Source organism: Orcinus orca, chromosome 2, assembly GCF_937001465.1.
Source record: "Orcinus orca chromosome 2, mOrcOrc1.1, whole genome shotgun sequence".
NCBI lineage: Eukaryota > Metazoa > Chordata > Mammalia > Artiodactyla > Delphinidae > Orcinus > Orcinus orca.
Window position 1 is genome coordinate 85270152 of NC_064560.1, and position 16774 is coordinate 85286925.

At 49.5% G+C, this 16774-nt stretch overlaps 1 protein-coding gene across 3 annotated transcripts; it reads left to right on the plus strand.

Moving 5' to 3' along the window:
* The first annotated feature begins 1553 nt into the window (after positions 1-1553).
* On the plus strand, positions 1554-15746 carry LOC101285459 (ubiquitin-like protein 7). 3 transcript variants are annotated; one of them, XM_033440062.2, is made up of 11 exons: positions 1554-1676; positions 3482-3694; positions 5230-5349; positions 9013-9095; positions 10104-10188; positions 10739-10796; positions 11527-11660; positions 11920-11969; positions 12215-12382; positions 12969-13091; positions 15497-15746. In XM_033440062.2, exons 1-11 carry the CDS (start codon positions 1637-1639, stop codon positions 15632-15634), a joined length of 1212 nt encoding a protein of 403 aa, XP_033295953.2. In that variant the 5' UTR covers positions 1554-1636; the 3' UTR covers positions 15635-15746. The 3 variants fall into 3 exon arrangements, with proteins under 3 accessions (XP_033295953.2, XP_004276349.1, XP_033295954.1); XM_004276301.4 differs by having other exon boundaries at positions 1626-1726; XM_033440063.2 differs by lacking the exon at positions 1554-1676 and adding an exon at positions 1691-1816.
* Positions 15747-16774: the final 1028 nt, after the last annotated feature.

Here is a 16774-nt window from a genome sequence, read left to right on the forward strand (position 1 = left end):
AGACAGCCACATTTGGTAAATGAATTCTTTATTCAACACATATTTATTGCTCACCTACTATGTGCCAGGTCCTGGTCAACTGCTGAAGATAAAGTGGAGGGTAAGACAGTCATTGCTTATTCTCCTATGGAGCTTATAATGAAATGAATCAAAACAAGAAACTCATAAGCACCTAGTATATTCAGTTCTGCTATGAGGAAAACCAGATGAAGACAGGGTCCCTGTCTTCTCCCGCAGGCAGTCAAGGCACAGTATTGAACAAAGTTTAATAAAACACTAAAGTATGTGGTTCAGGTGCAAGTACCTTAGTAGATAAGAGAAGAAGGAGCTTAAAGAGGGCTGGATAGTTAGGAAGGATTTCTGAAAGAGAGGTTATATCTAAAAATGGGTAGGATGGGGGAGAGGCTACTTTGGGGACAACTATGAGGAACCTAGGGTTCAGCAAGAAGACAGTGACAGACTTTCGTGAAAATCTCCCGTATTAGAAGAGCAGAGGAGTGACTAGCCTCCAGTGTCAGGCCCTCCGAGATCCTGCAGTTTATCTGCTCTCCTCAGTCAAGCTATCCTGCTCACAGTTGCTGCCCCAGGCTGTACATTGGGACGTTGCAGAGTCATCCTTTTACGTTTGTGCACACCGGATCAGCCTTTAGTTGCTAGGACCAACCTCATTATTTTTTTATTCACCTGTGTTTTTTTTTTTTTTTTTTTTTGCTTTCCTTAGTTCTTGAATTAATTCCTCGAGTAGAGTCTAGTCAGAATAGTTGTCTAATCCTAACCTCTGTGCAAACACCATCTATTCTAATCGCGCATCTAACAGTCAGCCCTCGGTACCGGCGGGCTCCGCATCCGAGGATACGGAGGGCCGACTGTACTATGCCATTTTATATAAGGGATTTAAGTATCCGCGGGTTTTGGTATCCACGGGGTGGGGGGTGGGGGTCCTGGGAGAAAGCCTCCGCGGATACCAAGGGAATACTGTATGCAGTTTCTCTAAGAATTCAGCGGAAATTGCCCTCCCCGAATTGATTCCCACCATTGCATGCTGGGGCGTAAGAGGAACCCGGCTTGGTAACTTCTCTCTACGAACCAACTTTTGGAGGAAGTCATCGCTGGGCTCCTGGTATGCCCTCAAAGGTAGGGTCGCCACGAGAAGCCAGAGGCGAGAAGCACAGAAGAGGCTGACTTCACCCGAAGGCAGGCCGTTTTCTGGTGACGGCTGCAAGGTTGAGGCGTGTCTGAAGAGGCCGCTAGGGAAAGGGCCCTCTGGGAGCGAAGGGTCGAGGCAGGAGGGGATCCGGGGTCCGCGATGTGCCCAAGAGCCCGGCAGTGGGAGTTCCCACCTGCGGCGCTGTAAGGACCCGGAGTAACCGAAGGACTCTGCATGCGTCCCAGGACAGTGGGGGAATCGCAGGGCTGTAAACCTCACGCCAAGCCCCGCTCTCATGACCCGCGCCTTGGAACACTGACAGCTCTAGACTCCTCTCCGACGGAAGCACGAAGACGCTCTCGCGCCGGAACTTTCAAACCGCGGAGGAGCCACGCCCTCCCTGGAATCGGAAGCTTTTCAACTAGTGCCACTTGCAGGCTGCCTATTTATAAAGGGGCGGGGGCCACAGTAGGAACTGCAACTCCCAGAATGCAGCGCGGAGCTTCCTGTTTCCGGCGAGAGGACCTGAGTGAGTGTTTACACCGGCGGCCCTGCGGCCGGGTTCCTTCCGCGGGACGGGTGAGGGCGCCGGGTCCTGGGTCGCGCGGGCTCGACGTGTGTTGACTAGTTAGCTGGTCCCGTGGGAGCGGTGGGGTCGTTACTCAAAAGGTAGTGTCCCTGTCCCAATATAAACTATCAGTGACCTTGGGCCACTGACTTCACCTTTCTGAATCTCGGTTCCATTGTCTGTAGAATGTAAATGAGAATTCCTGTTTCAGGGAACAGTTGTGAGAATTAAATGAGATATGGTAGATTAAAAGCCCCATTTCCTTCCCTGCCATAAACCTGGAGATGGACGGTTTGAGGATGCCTTAGGGTCTGCTGGGCAGCCTCTGAAGCCTTTTGTTTCCTCTTACAAAGAAGCCACTTTGGAAGCAATAATGATAATAGCAAGGGCTTATCTTGCCTTACAAGGTTCTTCCCTCAGGTTTTTGATTCATTTTCTGGGCACATAAGTACTGGGCATTGGGACAGTAGCGACCAAAAATTCTGGTCTTTGCTTTCAAGAGCCTCTAAGAATGGGATGCGGGGGAGATTGAGAAGTAAATAGATATTTGTAACCCTTTGCCATGAGGGAATATGACAATAGAGGGAAGAGAGAAGGGACAGGAGAGGTTGTATTTGGGTTGGTCTTGATGGGAGTTTGCTTAGAGATGGAAGAGAGAAGAGGAGTTACATGCAGAGTTAGCAGATGAGTGGAGGTATAAAGTGGGGGAGAGCTTTGTTTTGAATCCAGGCTTGGGGAGGGTGGGGCAGCCCAGAGCTCTTGAAGAGGAAGGCTGGCAGAGAGAACAGTTGTGAATGTCTTTTAAAGCCAGGCTGTGCCGTTTAGACTTATTCATAGAGGTGGTCTGGAGTCATTGGAGGGATTCTAACCAGAGGAGTGACTTGATCAGATCTGTGTTTTAAAATGATGGCTTGGGGGCTTCCCTGGTGGCGCAGTGGTTGAGAGTCCGCCTGCCGATGCGGGGGACGCGGGTTCGCGTCCCGATCCGGGAAGATCCCACATGCCGCGGAGCAGCTGGGCCCGTGAGCCATGGCCGCTGAGCCTGCGCGTCCGGAGCCTGTTGCTCCGCAACGGGAGAGGCCACAGCAGTGAGAGGCCCGCGTACCGAAAATAAATAAATAAAAAATAAAATGATGGCTTGGGTGGCAGCATGGATATTTGGTAGGGAGAGGCCAGAGGCAGGGAGCTTGTTGTAAAGCTGTGTGGTAGTTAAAACAAGAGTTGATGAAGAAACACGGAGTGTACATAAGGGAGAGTGTTGGATGATCTCATTTGAACCTCACAGCATTCCTATTAACATGACATTTTTTTTTTTTTTTTTTTTTTGTGGTACGCGGGCCTCTCACTGTTGTGGCCTCTCCCGCTGTGGAGCACAGGCTCCGGACGTGCAGGCTCAGTGGCCATGGCTCACGGGCCCAGCCGCTCTGCGGCATGTGGGATCTTCCCGGACCGGGGCACAAACCCGTGTCCCCTGCATCGGCAGGCGGACTCTCAACCACTGCGCCACCAGGGAAGCCCCTGGCGTGACATTTTTATGTCCACTTTAAAGCTGAAGAAACTGAGGCTTAGAGAGCTGAAGTCCCTTGCTGTCTGTCATAGGATGAGTGAAGAGAGGACCCCAGGTTCTAGTTCTGGCCTCCTGATGCTGCATCTTGCACTTTTCCAAGTGTCACCCTGAATTACCTCTCATTCAGCCCCCTGGTGGGGTGGGGGCGGTGTAGGGTGGTGGTCTGTCCTTTAACCACTAAGGCTTTGTTCCTTTACAGGGAGAAAGAGAGAGCGCGAAAGAGAGAGGATGTCTCTCTCAGATTGGCACCTGGCGGTGAAGCTGGCTGACCAGCCACTTGCCCCCAAATCTATTCTTCGGTTGCCAGAGACAGAGCTCGGAGAATACTCACTGGGAGGCTATAGTATTTCATTTCTGAAGCAGCTCATTGCTGGCAAACTCCAGGAGTCTGTTCCAGACCCCGAACTGATCGGTGAGTCTCTGTGGACTAAGGATGGGCTGCTGCTCTGATCTCTTTTGGGGGAGAATAATTCTGGAATTAAAGGGTAAATTAAAAGTTTGGGATTTGTCTCCTAATGTTAACGCTCCAGGGAGTTGATTGTTGTTGGGTGAATGGAAACACAAATCATAATGGAAGTGATTGTTGTTGGGTGAATAGAAACACAAATCATAATGAAACTATTGTTGCCATTTTAGTCCTTCATTATACTGAGCTACTTTATCACAACATTCCTTAACTATGACATTGTTGAATTGTTTCTCTGATAGAGCAAGAATTTGGGGTAGGGAGACTTCCCTAGTGGTCCAATGGGTAAGACTCCGTGCTCCCAATCCAGGGCGCCTGGGTTCAATCCCTGGTCGGGGAACTAGATCCTGCATGCGTGCTGCAACTGAGGATTCGCGTGCCTCAACTAAGAAGCCTGCGTGCTGCAACTAAGACCCGGCACAGCCAAAAAAAAAAAAAAGAATTTAGGTTAGGAAGGAGGAGCTGGCTAGGGAAAGCCCCTCAGTATATGGCATTTGAGCTGGGTATTAAGGGGTGGTTAGAAGGATTTTTGGTTGGTTGGTTGGTTAGAGGGAAGGCAGTGAAAAAGGACAGATGGCAAGGGCATTCTAAGTGGAGGAAGAAGGAATTTAAGTATAATTTCTTCCTTCCTTCCTTCCTCCCTCCCTTCCTTCCTTCCTTCCTTCCTTCCTTCCTTCCTTCTTCCCTCCCTCCCTTCCTCCCTCCCTCCCTCTCTCCCTTCCTTCCCCTCCCTGCGTGGCTTGCGGGATCTTAGTTCCCCCACCAGGGATTGAACCCAGGCCCCGGCAGTGAAAGTGAATATAATTAAATTTTATTACAAACTCAATGTCATATAAACTGACAAAATGGTATAAGCTGGCAAAAAGTGTGTTTTCAGTCATAAAAATATGGGGTTCATCCTTTTTATTGTTGCATTTTCCCATTCATTTAAATTGAGCAGTCTCCATGGTGTTAAGCTCTAGAGTTTTCCTGCATAGCTTCTGTGTTTTATCAGTTTGTGCTCGCTAACGGTTGTTATTAAAATGTATTTTTTGGGCTTCCCTGGTGGCTCAGTGGTTAAGAATCCGCCTGCCAATGCAGGGGACACGGGTTTGAGCTCTGGTCCGGGAAGATCCCACATGCCACGGAGCAACTAAGCTTGTGTGCCACAACTACTGAGTCCACATGCCACAGCAACTGAAGCCCGCGCACCTAGAGCCCGTCCTCCGCAACAAGAGAAGCCACCGCAATGAGAAGCCTGCGCACCGCAAGGAAGAGTAGCCCCCGCTCGGCACAATTAGAGAGAGCCTGCGTGCAGCAACGAAGACCCAACACAGCCAAATAAAAAAAATTAAAAATGTATTTATTAAGTAAGAGTACTTTTAAAAGCATATATCATTCTCTAGCTATCTGTCCAATCAAGATAAGGTTCTTAGGGGACAAAAATCATTTAAATTGTTTTGAGGAGCAAAATATAAATGAACAGTTCTTTTTTTTTTTAGATCTGATCTACTGTGGCCGGAAGCTAAAAGATGATCAGACCCTTGACTTCTATGGCATTCAGCCTGGGTCCACAGTCCATGTTCTGCGCAAGTCCTGGCCTGAGCCTGATCAGAAACCAGGTGAGAGAGTGCTGTCTGTTAGACAGGCAGGGCTTCTGTAATATCTACAAGGGAAGGAGGGTCTGTGTGTGTTCTTGAGGCAAGGGCCTGGGTGGAACAAAGGGGTGATTTACTGAGATGATAATAGAGGATATCTTTATTACTTATTGGATTAGACCACATTGATTAACAGAGTACAATTTTGATCTTGCTGCCAATGCCACTAACAGAAAGGGATTTGTTTCTCTACTTTTAAGTTCATTACCCACTGTTTTAATGGGGTGGGGAGGATGTGTCTATTTAAATTCCCTTAGGGAGTGAACTTTGTATTTTTGTTATTGTTGTTGTTGTTCTCATTAGAAAAAAGCTGGAAACTCCCTGCTTTCCTCTAAATGCTGTAGTGTGCTCTCATGTTAGCAAATCTTCGCACAAACTGTTGCAGGCGGTGATTTGTTCGGTCACCTCACTCCTGCTATACTGATAATTTATTTTCCTGAAGTTTGAAAATATTCGAGTGGTATGAAAGTAGCTCTTGGAGAAAACATACAAAGCTTCTAATGCATTTTTGACTTATTAATAAAAGGTGCTGCTTGGAATTTAAATTTTGCATCTGTGTTTTAAAAGCCTCCCCAAAGATAAGGCTAAGCTGTATAAGAGATTAGCTTTGTTAGAAACGGGCAGTTTGACATATTTTAATAACGTTCACGATTGCTTTGACTGGTTATCAGCTTGAAATTTTTCCTCTTTTCAATTCTAAACATAAAGGACAAAAAGACCTTCTTTTGTACCCTGATGGGAAGTGAGAAAGAGAAAGGCAGTCTCTGACATCTGGGGGCTGGCCTGGCCTTCAGCTAGGCCTTGAAACATGAACAATTTCACAGGTCACCAACATCTACAAGGCCACTCACTCTGGGACTGTAATGGATCAAGACAAAAACAAGATTCTTCTCATTTCTGAGCAGAGACAAAAACATGAACATTGTCCAAACCACAAAAATGACCAAATATCCCTCTATCCTGGCTATCATGAATTACTGCTGCTGCTTTACCAATTACAGCTTTCATCTTGCGCTAGTTTTCCTTCCTTCTAGATAAGAATTATTAAGATACGTGATCATAAAATCACCCCCACTCCCTGACAGCCTCTAATCCAGAGCAAAACCCTGCTTCCTTAAACTTCACCCGCCAAGTCACCCAACCAAAGCCCAAATCCTATAAGTTCTTTCTGACTCCCTCTTATTGAGATGCCCCATGGTTCTCGTGGTGGCATTCTCTCTGTAAGAGCAGTAAACGCAACTCACTCAACTGTAGGTGTACCCCTCTGATCTTTGGCTGGAGGGGATTGACAGAAGGAAAGTAGCATTTGTTGCTTCTTCCAGCCAGATTGTTTCTCTTTGATATCTCATTTAATCATTACAGTGGCTCAGCAGGGTAGGGTAACAGCATTAGCATTTTATAGACAAGAAAAAGAGGGTTAGAAAGGTATTTATTCAAGGTCACCTGCTTAGAAAATGAATGTAAGAGCTGGGATGTGAATCCAGGTTTTCCTGGCTCAAGAGCCCATGTTCTTTCCACTGAGCTGGCTGCCTCTCACTTCCAAAGGGTGAAACTAGCTCAGAGATGTTAAAGAGACAAGCATAACTCTTAGCTGATTGTGGGCTTAAGATTTTGAGTCCTTTTCATCCCTCCTTCTGCCTGGAGATTTATTTTTTTTTTATTTTTTTATTTTTTTGCAGTACGCAGGCCTCTCACTGCTGTGGCCTCTCCCTGCTGTGGCCTCTCCCGTTGCGGAGCACAGGCTCCGGACGCGCAGGCCCAGAGGCCATGGCTCACGGGCCCAGCCACTCCGCGGCACGTGGGATCCTCCCGGACCGGGGCACGAACCCGCGTCCCCCGCATCGGCAGGCGGACTCTCAACCACTGCGCCACCAGGGAAGCCCCTGGAGATTTATTTTTGAAACAAACGGACTTTTTGTTGGGAGGTGAAAATAAACTTTTGGATTTGAAAATAAACTTTTGTGACAGCATTTTAGGTATTTTATCCTTGAGTGTTCTTCCAAAAGGAAGCACATTTCTTTTATCTCCCACCAGATTAGATCCTGTAGGAGGAAAAGGTGTCAGTTTCTTCCTTCCCACCTGGATCCTTTTGGTGGTTCTCCGCAGAGGGTTACAAATTCCTTTAGGATCTCACTTAGGCCTGCTGTTTGAGCAGGGGTGTGTACCCGGGCTCCAGCCACCAAGAACGACTTACTGTTCCTTTGAAGCACCTCTTATATTCTTCCATGCCTTTGCACTCGTTCTCACTTAGGCCTGGAATACCTTCTCTTCCCAGTAAACATCTGCTTTACCTTAAATATCCCTCTCAAACGTTCTCTTCTGGGAGGCAGCTCTGTGTGGGCCTCCCTCTCAGTAATGGCTGTCTGCCTCCATGTTCCTAATGCCCTTGCTGTGGTCCGTGCCTCTGTTGAAGTCCTCAGCATGGTATTTTGTAATTGTGTGTGTGTGTTTAATTCAGTCTCATTTCTCCCACTGTTAAGTTCCTTGATGGCAGGGACTCTCACTTTTTGTATTCCTGTGCCTTGCACAAAACAAGATTTACTCCAAAACCATGGAGTAAATGCTTAGCACAGGTTTGTTGAATGAATAAATTAGGTAATTTACTTGAGGTGAATATTTTTCAAAAGAGACAACCCTTATGATTAGAGCTATAGGTAAGGATGTGGTTGCCACACTGAACCCTAGGGGTGCTGTTCACCTTGCTCTGGGAATGGTGCGTCTGGAGTTGGGTAGTACACGGTCCATATAATCACAAGTAGCCGTTTTGGGTGAGGGTCACCACACTTTTAGAAGTGTGACCGAGGGTGAACTTCCTGCCTACTCCCCCTTCTTTTACCCAAATTTCTTTACCTGTGAGATGGGCTGATGTCCTAAATAGTAAAGTGACCAAGTAAAACTAAGACAACTGCTAAACTTTCCCATATATATGAGTCATTGTGTCCAAAGATCAAAAAGGAGCTTTGAGTCCCAGTGACATGCTTGTTTTTGGACATGTGATGAGTTTGTTAAGAACCCTAGGAGTACAGTGTTTTCTAGGTCGTTGTTGTATTTGTTTTTTTTTAATCAAAATAATATTACAGAGGCCTGAAAGAAAATATCCAAAAGAAAAGAGTTACGCCTGATCCTGTCACCCTAGCTTGTTCCCTTCCAGCCTTGGCCCACGTGCACACTGACACACATCACAAAGTTTTACTAGAGAATGCGCATACAACTATGTTCTATTTCTTTCTCTTAACATATTGTGTCAACATAGCTCCATATTGTTCAGATGGCTTGCAGCACTTATTTTAAATCATTGCACAAAAGTCTGCTGAGTTCCTTATACCCTCCTCCTTTTCAAATGTGAAAAGCCTAGAACTCCTGCAGTGGGATATTGATCAGAACAGTCTCTTTCATGTGGTAAGATTCCCCTCTGCTGGAACTTGAATTTGTTTATCTACTGAAGATACTTAAATGAGAGTGCAGTTTTCACATCTATGGCGTAAATGTTTTTTTCTGATCGGGTGCCCATTTTTAGTGGGGTGATGAGGGAAGGGAACCTGCATCTGGGCACTTGCTGAAGTGATGTTGTGCATCTGCAGCAGGGGCAGAGCCGGGTTGTAGGGTAACTGAGTGTCTTGTCCCCAGAACCTGTGGACAAAGTGGCTGCCCTGCGGGAGTTCCGGGTGCTGCACACTGCCCTGCACAGCAGCTCCTCCTACAGGGAGGCGGTGAGTATGTGCCGAGCCCCCTGCGAGATGCTTGCCAGGACTGCTGGAGAGGGGTTGAAGTGATGTAGAGAGGGAGCTGGAAGCCGGTTGCCAAGGCTCCCAAGAGTTCCTTGGGGAGTTTTTGCCATGTCTGTGGGTCTCAGTAGAGCCCTATCTTCCCCCAAAGAGGCTCTCAGCTAGGCATTGTTGATTCCCTCTAATGATAATGATACAACCTCTCCTGACATTGGCCTCATGGAATGAATATGGTTACAGCAAAGGATGCATATACTGTTTCTGCTGGGCCTCATTCTTTGACTTTGGCTGAACTGCCTGCCCCCCACTCCTTACCAGGACCTCCTCACTGGGAAAATGCACTGATGTCTTTCTATAGGAGAGTCGATAATCAAGATTAATACAGCTGCAGGGCTTCCCTGGTGGTGCAGTGGTTGAGAGTCCGCCTGCCGATGCAGGGGACACAGGTTCGTGCCCCGGTCTGGGAAGATCCCACATGCCGCGGAGCGGCTAGGCCCGTGAGCCATGGCCGCTGAGCCTGCGCGTCCGGAGCCTGTGCTCCGCAACGGGAGAGGCCACAACAGTGAGAGGCCCGCGTACCACAAAAAATAAATAAATAAATAAATAAGATTAATACAGCTGCAAACTTCCCAATATATATAAATGTGAAATGGTAATTGTGTGGAGATTGAAAAGGACTTTTGGGATCTAGAGAAACCTTTGTTATTGGGCTTTTAATGAGAGCTTTTATTTTAGAAGCACTAGAACTGTAAATGGGGGAAAAGACCAGAGATTGAAGGTTTATTGTGCTCTTGCTTTTATATTGTTTGTTTCCCCTCCAGTAAGCCATGATCTCAGAGAAAAAAGAGGTTCATCTGTTTCCTGGGGCTACTGTCCCATTGCGGTTGTGTATGTGCAAGCACTTAGAGGGAGGAAGTACTTCAGCAGAGTGTGGGTATTTGCTGAGTGCATTGAGCTAGTTGGAGTGCTCAGCCCTCCCCACTTCTCTTGCAGGTCTTTAAGATGCTCAGCAATAAGGAATCTCTGGATCAGATCATTGTGGCCACCCCAGGCCTCAGCAGTGACCCCATTGCTCTTGGTAAGTGCAAGGCTTAGCTTAAGGAAATAGGAGCTGTTGGAGAAGGAGAAACCAGGAGGAGGCAATGACCTTAAAGAACCTTTGACCATCTTGTGAAGAATCACTGGTCTTGTGGCTGGAGGGGGAATAATCCAGATGTATTCCATACACCCAGCCCTCCAAGAGTTGTCAGTCCCACAGCGAAAATATGGCCTAACATCAGAAATGAGACTATGAGGAAGCCATGTGAGGGCAGCTGTTAGCCCAAACCACAGCCATCAGGGAAGACTTCCTGCACACCTTGATGGATAAGGGAAGAACCCAGAGATAAGGGGAAAAGAGGCTGGTGTAGTGGTACACAGCATGTAACCTAAGTGCGGGGGGCAAGTAGGGAGCAAGATGGAGAGCACGTGGTTGTGCTGCTGGGGCTTTGTTTCCCCCTCTTCTCGTGAGGGCTGCTTTGTAGTCTTGCGTCCCTGTTAAGCCGGTTGCTCTGAGGCCTGAAAGTCTCTTCTCCCCACTGGATCTGGCTAAATTTCCAGTCTCTGAGGTGAGCCCTGTTCTCCTTCAGGGGTTCTCCAGGACAAGGACCTCTTCTCTGTCTTTGCTGATCCCAACATGCTTGATACGTAAGTATACCCATCTTATTAAGGGGACCCCTATCTCTCCTCATGGTCGGGCCAGAAACCTAATCGTCGCCCTGGATTCTGCTCTTGCAGCCCATCCCCCAAATCTGTCTTCTAAATGTGTCAGGAGGTGAGAAGGAGCAAGGGCTATGGGGGGAATAACAAGCCCAAGGGCAGGGGCATGCAGAGATGTTGGGATGAAGCAGCGTTCTGAGGGAGGTGGCTTTGCAGGCCATGCTCACTTTAGATCTCATTCAGTAGATATTAGGGAGCCTTTGAGGGATTTTAAGCTGGGAAAGACACAGGTGCATACATCCCAAAATTTTAGAGCTGGAAGGGATAGTAGAGGTTGTGTCCCCTTATTTGCAAGTGAAGAAAACAGCCAAAGCCTGGAAAGAGAAGGGACCTGTCAAAGATTGCCCAGTGAAGTAGTGGTGGAGTCCAGACCAAAAACTGACCCCTGAGCCTCCTGGGCTGTGCATGTCCCATCATGCATTGCCAGAGGGGAAGGTGAAGTATCTGCAGGGGTGCCCGGGGGTGAAGGCCTTGCTGTTCCTGGGGACAGAGCAGCAGGAGGAGCACAAACCGACTGGAGGGAGGTGCTGAAAACTGGGAAATTGAAGGGCAGGCGTGGGTGACTTGATTGTTGTTAGGGGCACCCAGAACTCCTGTCATGGCCAAGGGTGCTCTTTCCTTCTTAGTCACACTTGGGTTTCTTCCTGCCCCATCTCAGGTTAGTGCCTGCTCACCCGGCTCTGGTCAATGCCATTGTCTTGGTTCTGCACTCGGTGGCAGGCAGCACCCCACTGCCGGGGGCCGACTCCTCTTCCCGGGGCATGCCCTCCAGCTCGTACCGGGATATGCCAGGTGAGCCCCAGGACAGTGGAACGCAGGCCCCCTCGGGAGCGGGCAGTGGTCCAGGGGTTTGCTTTACTCAGCAGCTATGTATAGTGCTGGCAGAGGGCGTTCCTTGGGAACTCTCAATTTGAGTCAAGGAGTGCATCTGTCCTGTAATTTTCCAAGGGGAGAGATGAAAATACGAATTTGGAGAGTAACTAGAGCTGAGATTCTGGAGCTGCGCCTCTGCCTCTGTTCTTCCTCCTGAAATCTGTTCTCCCTCCTCCAGGTGGCTTCCTGTTTGAAGGGCTCTCTGATGATGAGGATGACTTTCACCCAGTAAGTGGCCTGGCTGCCTGCCATTTGGGGGAGATGGTGCTGGGGATGCACCTCTCCCTGGGACCTGGCACGCCCCAGCTGGGAGGTGATCGGAGGCCCTTTGGTGACCCAGCTATGTCATACTATTGCTGTCTGAACCTGGCAGGTTGGGGAGGTTCCCCAAGAACTGTTCTTGGAACGGGGGTGGGCTTCATCTGAGAACGTCACAGGCTGCTTCCCTGATGCTTGGTGCCTCTCTTGTTCAGAGCGCCAGGTCCACGCCCTCGAGCAGCACACCCAGCTCCCGCCCAGCTTCCCTGGGGTACAGTGGAGCTGCCGGGCCCCGGCCTATCACCCAGAGCGAGCTGGCCACCGCCCTGGCCCTGGCCAGCACTCCGGAGAGCAGCTCTCACACGCCAACTCCTGGCACCCAGGTATGGAGAGAGGGCGGGAAGATCAAGGCCAGGCCCCTAAGGGAGAAGGTCCCAGTGGTAGAATGGATTTCCCTTTGCTGATCCTGGTGCTGGATCTGCTTTGAGCCGAACTCTACCTGGAGCCTGGTGGGTTTCCCGCTGCAGCTCAGGCGACCTCCCGTCACCAGCCTTTAGGGCTTAGAAGACTGGGCCTGATTTCATCACGGGCCTGATTAACTCCTGCCAGCACTTTGGAAGAACCTTCCGTCACATAAGACACCCTTACTTGTCCCTGAAAGTGGCCAGACATCACAGGCTTAAGCGTTCCTGGTGACGGTCACTCCAGCTTGCAAGGCCATCTCTCCCAGTGCTGGGTCCTAGGCTAGGTCGGGGGCTCCATTCCATCTCCCTGGAGCAAAAGAGAACAGAACCTTTCCCGCCCACATAGAGAGCTTTTGGGTACCTCTGTGTGGTTGTCTCATGCAGGCCCCTGCTGGGAGGCAGTCGTGGGGCACCCAGGGGCACCCTGGGTGATGTGACAGCAGTGGGTATGTGCTGGGAGACTGAGGTGTCTCTGAGCGTGGTGCTGACCCTGGTTTGTCTCTAGGGCCATTCCTCAGGGACCTCCCCGGTGTCATCCGGCGTCCAGTCAGGGACGCCCATCACCAATGATCTCTTCAGCCAAGCTCTCCAGCATGCGCTGCAGGCCTCCGGGCAGCCCAGCCTTCAGGTCAGTCTTCCCCACTCCTGATGTTCACATGGCTTCTTAGTTACTTTGGACACTGAGCTTTCCTCTGCTCTCTGGAGGCCCTTCCCACTTGGCCTGCTTTGCTCCAGGAACAGCTGGGGCGTGGCAGTGTGACAGGAGAGGATGCTCCCAGCACGGGCAGTTGTTCCTGTGGCTTCCACTCCTGCACCCAGTGACCATGGCCTGGCTCCGCTGACCACCTGGCTTGAATACTTGTGGCAGTTTTAATTGAAGAGACAACTCATCCATTCTGTGAGCGGTGACTGAGCCTTGAGCATGTATATACCGGGCCTGGGTCCAGCTCCTGGGGTAGAGACGAGCCAGTGCTCATCCCTGCCATGGAGGGGTGCCAGGCAGTTGCTGCAGTGAGGGAGCAACAGGGCGAGAAGCCCAGCCCAGGCTTGAGGTGAGGGCCTAGGTCAGGGAAACCTTTTCTGAGGAAGGGGTGTTTGGACTGACTGTCAAAGAATTAGTTAGAGGTTAGCCAGGCAGGGAAGGGGTGTTTGGTTGAGGGGACATGGTGTCCAGGTAGACACAACCACCTGTTTGAGTGAATGTGGAGGTACAGGTGACAAAACTCAAATAGGCAAGCCCAGAAGGCGGTGTCCTTGTGGGGAAGATCCTGAGATGGAGCTAGAGTAAAGGAGAGCAGGAGCCTGAGTGTGAAGGCCTCATTGGGTGCCTGCGTAAGGAGATTAGTCTTGTCCTGTGGTCACCAGGGAGCCGTGGAAGATTTTAAGCAGCGAGTGACACCATCTCCCCTGCCTCGCGGAATGTGGAAGCTTAGCTAGCAGCTAAGTGCGTGACCTAAGGGGTTCACATTGTACTGCATGCCTCTGTGCACAGGCTGTTTGCTTCACTCTCTTTCCTTTGCTCCTAAGCCTGGGGCATGAAGGTCATTTCTGGAACTTGTCCACGGTCATCAAGCCATTAGTGATAGAGACAGGGTCAGGCCCGTGTGGTTTTCGGCAGCCCACATGGCCCTGGTGGACAGTGAGGGGAACGGGAGCAGGACCCGTGGACAGCTGGTCTTTTCCGTTCCTTCATCTTCCCCATCCTGATGCCTGTTCACTCTGCTCTCCAGCTCAGAAGCTTTCATGTGTCTCCCTGGCCTGTAAGATGAGTTTGAGTTGGTTTGTGTGGTTTTTTAAAAGCCCAGCACATCCTCACCCTTGCCTGCCTACTTCTCTGAATTTGCCTTTCATCCCCACTGCCTTCTCCTTCCCATAGTGTGAACACAGCCTTTTCCCTCAGGTGTGCACTTCCTTCTGCATGGGATAGAGATATTGATGAAGCTTTGAAAATATGAAATTTCTTTAAACCCTTATGGTAGAGAAGGACTTTCGTAGCTGAAAGTCAAAATTGAGGAACCATTGTATAAAGAGTAAAAGATATTTTGAGTTAATAAATGTGAACGTTGCTGCAGAGCAAATCAAACCCAACCAACCAACCAACCAACCAACAAAAAAAACAAGCGAAGTCTGAAAGCTAATAACAAACTGGGCAAGAAATCTGCACGTATCAGACAAAGGGCAAAACCTCCCTGAACTATAGAAGTTCTTGTGGTTTAGGACCAAGAACGCCATAGAAAAATGGGCAAAAGACATGAACAGACTATTCATGAAGAAGGAAGTACAGATGGCCCTTAAAGCTGTGTAATTCCTTGCAGTCCCATTTCTCGAAATTTATCCTGAAGATGTATGTGCATGTAGAGGATGAGATTTGTACACAGTCAGTCACTGCAGTGTTGTTTGTAATGGCAAAGACTGGGAACAGCCCAGTTGTACATTTCAGGACATCCACAAGTTGGAATGTTATACAGTTATTAAAAAGTTCTTTATGTATTGGCATAGGGAGCTCTCTAGGATACATTAATATGTTGGGGAAAAAAAAGGAGGGGTGTAAGGAAAGGGTAAATATAGGAATATATATTCATATTTCTTCAAAGAAAATAAAATACGTTACCGGGGTGGGGAGGGGAGTAGATGAGAGCGAGACTTTTCACTGTGTATCACAGTAAAAAGCGAAGTTAATTTAAAAATGCACCCCCCCCACCCATTTGTGTGTGTTTGTGTGTGTGTCTATACATACAGCAGGAGAAAGAAACTTAATCTTTTGAAATTTAGACATTGAGTACTTTGTGATTTCTCTTTTGATCCTTATGTTACATTTTCCCCTTTTTTATTGGAAAGACTTTTACTGTAACTTGTTCTCTAAACCCTCAGGCCTCTCTTGTAGTTCTCCTAGAAGCGCTGTGTTGTACGGAACTTCACATCAGCAACTTTACTGGGGGAACCCACCTTTCTCTCTCCCCCTGAAAGGACAGACATAAGCAAGTCACTGTAGGAGCCTAACTAACAGCTTCTGCCTGTCCTGTCTTTCTGCAGAGCCAGTGGCAGCCCCAGCTGCAGCAGCTGCGTGACATGGGCATCCAGGATGATGAGCTGAGCCTGCGGGCCCTGCAAGCCACTGGGGGGGACATCCAAGCGGCCCTGGAGCTCATCTTTGCCGGAGGAGCCCCATGAACTCCCTGCTCCTCCTGAGCCCCCAGCAAACTGCCAAGGCCGCTGCCCATGGGAAGCACTCTTGAAGGTGCCCCATCCCTCCTCTCCCCAATACACCTGATGGTCGACCTTCTGCTTTGCCCAGTGCTTGGCCTTTCTGGCTGATCTGAGCTGGTAGAGGCAGTGGGGCAAGCATGGTGTGCAGGTTTTGGTGCCGTGGCATCAGGGAGCACAGCTGGTCCCTGCTTCTGGGCCCTGGGTGGAGAATTTTAGATCCACATCCTGAGATGCTGCGTGATGCCCACACTGGTATTTTGGCAGAAGTTTCCAGTGGTAGCCCCCAGAGCCTTTGGCGCTTTGGGTGTGGCATCCTCAGGATGTGCCCAAGGACTGCTGCCAGTCTCCATGTGGCTGCTGTGTTACAGCTGTGGCCAGAAGAGGCTGTGCTTCTGAGGTGACCGGTCTCAGGAGGGGCCAGGTGGACTTCCGGGGCAGCAGGTCGGGGAAGCTCACCCTCCACATCGCTCCCTCTCCCAAAGGCTTTCAAAAGATTTCTTGTCCCTCCCCTGGCCTAGTCTCACCAGGCACTCTTTGATGCCTGTTGTGTAATGATGCCAGAATCCAGGCCTCAGAGCCATGCCAGGAGGCAGGGCCCTCTTCTCTCTCCTGAAGATGTAAATACAAGAGCAGTTAAATAACAATACTAAACAACACCACCAACACAAACAGGGCCCAGCTTTCATACTGAAGAGAGGGCACGAACCCCCGAGCTGCTGCTCCATCTGCCCGAGCTCTCATTCCCCTGGCACGGTGTTCCCTGGCACGTCGCAGACATGTCCAAGTTGAGCGAGTGGGTTTCATGTGCTTTGACTACTTTGTCAGGAAGAAAATCCTTCAGCTGGTGTCTCGGTGGGAAGTTGCTCGGAGGTCTGCTCCTGCTGTGTCCTCTTGCCAGAGGTTTCATCCACAGCATCCACAATCACGGTCGTTCGTCTTCTACTTGTCACCCCCGGGACAGAAGTTTTACCACGGATAAGGACTGCCTGCTCTGTCCTTTGTTCCCCAGAGCGGTTACCCCGTGGCCCCCTTTCTGTCTTGAAGGACCACACAGAACAGGCCTGCTCCCTCTGCTCTGTGAGCTGGGCTCCGTGAGTTCAGGAG

Bases quoted from the DNA above. Each gene is read 5' to 3' on its own strand.
- LOC101285459 (XM_033440062.2), top strand. From the start codon at position 1,637: ATGCAGCGCGGAGCTTCCTGTTTCCGGCGAGAGGACCTGA. The intron at 10,189-10,738 runs GTAAGTGCAAGG...GTTCTCCTTCAG, and splicing joins CAGTGACCCCATTGCTCTTG to GGGTTCTCCAGGACAAGGAC. The intron at 10,797-11,526 runs GTAAGTATACCC...GCCCCATCTCAG, and splicing joins GATCCCAACATGCTTGATAC to GTTAGTGCCTGCTCACCCGG.